At 42.9% G+C, this 6,857-nt stretch overlaps 1 protein-coding gene across 1 annotated transcript in view; it reads left to right on the top strand.

The window, feature by feature from the left end:
* Nucleotides 1-1,265: 1,265 nt before the first annotated feature.
* The window catches only part of PDIA6 (protein disulfide isomerase family A, member 6), a gene marked incomplete at its 5' end in the record, with an annotated part of 11,937 nt that continues 6,345 nt past the window's right edge, over nucleotides 1,266-6,857 (top strand). Inside the window, 6 exons of the mRNA XM_010132029.1 lie at nucleotides 1,266-1,437; nucleotides 2,621-2,678; nucleotides 3,385-3,511; nucleotides 4,032-4,138; nucleotides 5,514-5,647; nucleotides 6,069-6,183. Of these exons, the coding sequence (XP_010130331.1) occupies nucleotides 1,266-1,437; nucleotides 2,621-2,678; nucleotides 3,385-3,511; nucleotides 4,032-4,138; nucleotides 5,514-5,647; nucleotides 6,069-6,183 (713 nt within the window). The remainder of the gene's footprint in view (nucleotides 1,438-2,620; nucleotides 2,679-3,384; nucleotides 3,512-4,031; nucleotides 4,139-5,513; nucleotides 5,648-6,068; nucleotides 6,184-6,857) is intronic.

Raw genomic sequence — 6,857 nt, 5'->3', positions numbered from 1 at the left:
CTGATGAAGTGCTGTTTGCCTGTGGGCATACTGAAGGGAGAGAGCCAATCTAACATGTAAATCCAGTGGTGGAAACCAACTAGGATCACCCCAGAAGATAAGGGTTGGGTCCCTGGGCTAGAAGAAGCTGTTAGGAGGAGTAGTGGTGCAAGGGATAGGGTGCCGGGTAGCACTGTACCAATTCAGTCCTGATACCTGGTTGAGTAACCCGGAAGGTGTTATTTCTGTCAGCTTCTCTCACCTGCAGAATGTAATGAAATAAGCTTCTCCTGAGCAGGACTGATAAAGCGTAGGCAATGCTGTGCAGTCTGTGTGCCATGTGCCATAGAGTTTCTGCATCACTGAACTGTACCTTCCTCTCACTTTCAGTCTTGAGAATGTGCAGCTTCGTATGTGAGTTATGAACCACTTGCAGGAAGGCTGTTTTTTGCTTAGTTCTGACGTTGATGTCTGAGCTCTTACTTCCCCCCAGTCTTTGATGGATTAAGAAAAGTCTTGCTATGTGGATTTTATTAGAGATGCTTGTCATCTTTCATCAAGCCATCTCTCAATCGTTCAGACTAGGTAGAAGGAAGGATTACGGGGGTTTATGTGCAGTGTCTCAGGCAATAAGATCCAGAGTGTGAAGTCTTTCTTAGGAGAAAGCAATTTCCTTGTACCTTTTAATGACAGGGGGGTTTTAGCATTCTAAGAGTGCTTGAGTTGTTAACCAGAGAGATTTAGCTGCTGTACTCTGGTATGTTGCTAGAGAGAGAAATCAATGATAGTCTAAGATCCTCATGAACAAGAGTGAATGCTACCAGTGCATCAAGTGCTGATCCTGAAATCAGTGTAACTGTACTAAGACTACTTGGGACAGTACTCCTCCATTACATGATCCTATGAAAGATGTGTTTGAGTGCCTGCTGTGCAAGAGGTGTGGGCAATTGCCTTAGTTTCAGTGAGAAAACTGGAAGAAAACATAGCTGATTATGTGGAAGTTCTGGTCTGATAGCAGTAGTAGTTTGGGTAGCAGCTTTGGCAAATGTTCTCTGGAGAGTGATAGTGAGAGTGGCCTAACTCCAGCTAGCTTTAGGCACAGAGAATGTATTACATGACCCTGTGGAATCCTGATTTAAGTGAAGAGGGAAAGCATATATGTTGTCTGAACTTCTTTTTCTGGTCAGTCTGGAATCTCTTCCCCTCTCTTTTGTTTTCCCTGCTGATTTGCAGGGCATGGGGATGTGATTTAGCCATGACAACAGGAGAATCATAAATTTTGGCAGGAAAGCTGATCACTTCGCTTTTTGTTCTAGGTGCAGTGAGCTGCACGTTATTCCTGGCAGTTAATGGTTTGTATTCATCCAGTGATGATGTGATAGAGCTAACACCAACTAACTTCAACAAGGAGGTCATTCAGAGTGAGAGCCTGTGGCTTGTGGAGTTCTACGCCCCATGGTAAGAATCACATCTGCATAACTTGCTTGCTCTTACCGTGGAGGAGCAGCATAGGAATCTGCTGCTGACCAGTCCAGGGTTTCACTCAGTTGCTGGCAGTGCAGTTATCAGTCTGATGGCCTCTTGACTAGCAAAACAGCTGTAGCTCTGGTTCCTCTTGCAAATATCCTCATGAGGGAAAAGGGCAGGAATTGCTTTTAAGTTGGCAAATGTGGTCTAATGAGAGAATCTTATATGCCATTTTACTATTTCAGTTTTTCTACTGAAATTAGTATAAAAAAATGATGGATCAAAGTGCAATAGATAACTGAGGAGGCCCTTCACTTCTGTATTTCTGAACTTGATTCTGAGGTGAAAGCACAGATCTGAATTCACACTTAGATTCTTCAGTTTCAGTTGAAAAATACTGGCCTTGTGCATCTTAATTTGTCACCTCCTATCTCCCATCCTGTTCCTGTCCAGAGCACGGAGTATCCTCCATGTAAGTTCTGGTGGTGTATATTCCACCTTTGCACAAATCCTGCGTGCTATTGCTACCCAAAGATCCATGTTCTGAAGAAGGGGCCTTTCACTGCAACAGCCTGACTGTGTATAGGCTGAGAGGTTTAGGGGAAAGCTTTCTATGCCTCTTCTAGTGTTGTTGCAGCTTTAGGGGCAATGGCAAGCTCCAGTGAACAATGGCAACAAATTATAGAACATGTATAAGTAAACTGGCAGCTCCTCTTTCCCAACAGACTTGTGATGCTGTGATTACACACTAGTTGCCAGTCAGCTGTTGATCTTTTGCCCCAGACACCTCCAGCAAATGCGCCACAAATTCTTAGTTAAGAAATTACCACTAGAATAAACTTTTCAGGCCTCATCACAGGTCCATTTTAGCTTGCAACAAGCAGGCTAGGATTTTGGTGCTCACATTTATCTCTGTTAGAAAAGCCAGGTAGCTTTTGGGATGTGTGCGTGTATGTGTACATTCCTGTGCACTTATATAATAGGTTTTTCTTCAGAAGTCTGAGTGATGATGGGATGATGTGGCATAGCTTCTTCTCTTCATGAGTAGATCTTAAGTCTCCTACTGTTTGCTGTGAGGGACTGTTCTGTAATTGCAAACCCTACAAAACCACTCTCTACTTTGTAATAGTTGTCAGATCTAAACGATAGTTATCGGTTGGGTTTTTTCCAACAGGTGTGGTCATTGCCAAAGACTAACCCCTGAGTGGAAGAAAGCAGCAACAGCATTAAAAGTAAGTTTAACCTTTGAAATGCACTTGTGGCGGTGGATTGAGGAGAGTTCGGCTGTTTGTCATCTGGCTTGGGAACACAGTTTGTTCCCCAAAACCATATCACTTTAATGATTCATGGCCAGTCAGAGACACTTAAAGTCAGGATTTTTGTTGCTGCTTCCTTTTTTTTAAAAGAAGCCATTGAATTGTAGAGGAAGAAAGTCAGTTCTGTCCCTGTGAATTCCCATTACTGTTTTTCAGGGCTACTTTTAACAGCACCAGAAGTCATTAGATTCTAGCCATCCCCCAAAGTAGCATGTTTTTCTTTTCTTCCTCACTGTCCTGTCAACTGCTTCTAAAGTACGGGGTCAGCTGAACTCAATATTTGAAAACAATTTTGTAAGCTCTTGGTGATATGAGTATTTCTGTAATTAAAGAAAACTTGGTCCTGTAGTGATTTGCTGAACTTTTGCCTATATAAAATATATTCCCCTTCTAAAAACAAAAACAATGAAAAATGCCCCAAACAATTTAAAATTCAGTTTGTCAGGACAAAGAAAAAAATGGGTATATATGGTGTAGTGTAGTTTAATGCTTTTGGGGGGAATAACACCTCTGTTCTAGTGACTGTTTTCTTACCCTTCTGATAACTCTATTCCAACATGCACAGAGTATAAAATTTGTTAAATCACTGTAGTCTTGTCTTAGTTTTTGTTTATTTCCACAGGGTGTAGTGAAAGTAGGTGCAGTAGATGCAGATAAGCATCAGTCCTTGGGTGGACAATATGGAGTTAGAGGATTTCCAACTATCAAGATATTTGGAGCCAACAAAAACAAAGCAGAAGATTATCAAGGTAAATGTGATGCTCTTTTGTGTGTGGCATGCCTAAAAACTTTCCTGAATGCAGTAATTATGGTAGCTATTAGTGCTGCCTTGTATGGTGTTTTCTTTCTGTCTAGTGCTTGTAGTAACTGAGACACAGATGGGTGGGACTTGTTTGGACAAACTGCATGTCTAGTGTGGGCTAACATTTCCACCTGCAGCTTGTAGTTGGAGGTTGAGTGTAGTTGGAGTTGAGTGGTGGAAGTTGATAGGCAGTTCCAAAGAATTAATTCCTTTCTTCCTCTTTACTGGGAGCTTGCCACTGGGAGTCAGCCCCCATCAGATTAAGGCGGGTAGTTCAAAGGTGAAGTCAATCGTGCTGCTTGTGTTTAAGTCAGTGATGTCCCACCACTAGTACCATATCACTCATAGGCCAGTCCTGCTTTTCCTGAAAAATCCTTAGGGCGAGTGAATATTGTTTGGCATTAAGTCAGGGACCTACTTTAAGCTGGCCTTTTGCTGCTTTAATCACTCGTTTTGCTGCATTGCAGGTGGCAGGACAAGTGACGCTATTGTTGATGCTGCTTTAAGTGCTCTTCGATCCCTGGTGAAAGACCGTCTTAGTGGCAGAAGTGGAGGATATAGTTCTGGGAAACAGGTATTTGAAGGAACATGTCTGTTTTGTTTTGAACTGGAAACTGTCCTATACGGGAGATCAGAGCTTGTGCTCCTGACTTGGTTCAAAGAATAGTTGAAGTTAGAAGAGATGTCTGGGGGTTGTCTAGTCCAGCCCCTCTCCCCAGTCCATGGTCAGTTAGAGCAAATTACTCAGGACTGCATCCCATCGAATTGTGAGTATCTTCAAGGACTGAGGCTCTACTTTGGGCAACCTGTTCCAATGTTTGATCACCCTCACAGGAAAAAAAACTTCTTACGTTTAAATAAAATTCTTGTGTTCCAACTTACACCTTCTTTTGTCTCATCACCAGGCACTGCAAAAAAGAGCCTGCCTTTGTTTTCTTCGCTCTCCTCTACTCAAGTATTTTTATGCATGGGTGATCCATGCTGATCCTCCTCTCATTCATACTGAGCAATCCCAGCTTTCTCAGCCTCTCAGTGCCTGTCATTAGCTTTGGCCCTTGGCTGGACTTGCTCTAGAGTGTGCATGCAGTACTCCAGGTGTTTCCCACAGTGCGGAACAGAGGGAAAGATCACCTTCCCAGACCTGCTGGCAGTTTTTCTGCCTGGTCCAGCTCAGGAGGCTGTTGGCTGATTTGCCACAGGGGTGCAGTGCCAGCTCATGTTCAGCATGTCCACCAGGACACTCAGCTCCCTCTCTGAAAAGCTGCTTTCCAGCTAATCAGTCCCCAGCATGTACTGGTGCATGGGGTTATTCTTCCCCAGATGTATCTCCCTTTGAACTTCGAGGTCGCAGTTAGCCCCGTTCTCCAAGTTGAGGTACCATTTGCCTAGTCCGAGTCTGAGCTAGATGGATAAGACTTTTTAAATTTGGTAGCGTGCTTCTGAAGTTGCTCACTGGATTTCTCCGTGAAGGTAAATTGAAAAGCTTCTGGCTCCTACTACTGTTTCTGTACATGGAGCAAGTATGCTCAAGTCATCCTCAAGTTGGCAAGATAGAAGACCTGGGTGGACTGTACCCTGTAGCGTGTATCGTGCTCACGTGTTTGTTTGCCTGGAAGTGAGGGCACAGTGCAGGGTGGTTGGAGAGCATTTTGTTCTTGGGCAGATCAGAGCGTGAAAAACTGGGGAAGTGTTCCCACGTCTTGTTAGTGAGTTTGACTTGATTTTCCTCTTTCTTTTTTTTAAGAGAAGGTTCACTTGCTGTTTCCTCAAAGCGCTGTGGGAGTAGGCTGTGTGTATTGTCAGTTCTAAAGTTGGAAAGTTGTATGACTTAACACTGCCTGTTTTGTCTCATGAAAAAGACCATTTGGTACAGCATGATGCTAAGAAGATGGTTCGTGTGGGGAAACCAATTTTGGTTACTTATGTGAAGGTCTGTTTGTTTCTTACAGAGCCGAGAGAGTGGAGGTGGAGATAAGAAGGATGTGATCGAGCTGACTGATGACAGCTTTGATAAGAACGTCATAAATAGTGATGATGTGTGGATGGTTGAGTTTTATGCCCCATGGTGTGGACACTGCAAAAAGTAAGCAAGGTTTTTCTTTGACAATTCAGTTTCCGTTAGTGTTTCTTTTGTGCAATGCCCTTAATCCCCTGAAAGAGACCTTGCATCTCTGGTATGTCAGAAGTGGGGTTTTCTGCAAGATTCGTTAATAAAAACATGTGGGCTTCCCCTGCTCAAGGCACCTAATGGTGCTCTGGCTGCACTCCTCCTTAGCAGTAGAATTCCTAGTTACTGGTGAAAATAAGATCCACAAGGTATATAAATCTTTTCATTCCTTCAGAAGCTGGACTTCAGTCTTACCTGGAATAACCCTCCTAGCAATTGTTCTCTGCAGAGGCTTTATTTTTTTTCCTGAGTGGCATATGCTACATATTGTTGGGGTGCGGTATACTTTTTCTAGCTCTAAGATTGCTTAGAACCCTCATACTCTTTGTTTTTTCAGCCTTGAGCCAGAATGGGCAGCTGCTGCCACTGAGGTGAAGGAACAAACAAAGGGAAAAGTGAAGCTGGCTGCAGTAGATGCGACAGTCAATCAAATGCTGGCAAGCAGATACGGGGTGAGTGTGCTTTGCAGTGGTTATAATTTCCTTTCTCTCTCTAGCAAGTCAGATTTCCCTTTAATGCTTACTAAATGTTCCTTAATCTGGTACCACCTAACATTATTTTTAGCGCAAAACATCTAAGTGACAGACAATGTTTTTCCACAAATAATTCATTCCCGAATGCCAGTTACAATAATAAATAAAAGGGGTGAAAGGAAAGGAATAAATCTGGATGTTGCTGGTGAAAAAGGCTGTTTATTTCTGTTAAGATATTTATAGCTTTATCCTCTGAAGTGAGAAGTCTCTCCTTTCAGACTGTGTGTATGCTGGCTGGGCATCTCTAGAACCTGCATACGTACCTGTACGTTTTGGAGCCAGTTACCAGGGATCACTCCAACACTATTAGCTGCCCAGATTAACAATGCTGCATACCTGAAGTGAACTGATAACTTTTTTTTAATATAGTTCAGGGAGCTTGCAGTGTGCTGCTTAGTTTCACTGTAAGTGCATGTGGCTGGCAGTCAGCAGGAGCTCTGAACAAATTTTACTCAATATATCAGAGGGAGCTTAAGGTAAATAATAATAAGGTAAATATGAAGAGTTAAGACATAGTACTTAAGTGGTGTTAAGTACAGTACGGTACTGAAAACAGCAGCGCTTGGTGCATCTAAATTGAGATGAAGCCATTC

This window comes from Buceros rhinoceros, unplaced genomic scaffold (assembly GCF_000710305.1).
Source record: "Buceros rhinoceros silvestris isolate BGI_N320 unplaced genomic scaffold, ASM71030v1 scaffold14512, whole genome shotgun sequence".
Lineage (NCBI taxonomy): Eukaryota > Metazoa > Chordata > Aves > Bucerotiformes > Bucerotidae > Buceros > Buceros rhinoceros.
Note: the sequence above shows the minus strand (reverse complement) of the source record. Positions and strands in the feature narration are given on the sequence as shown.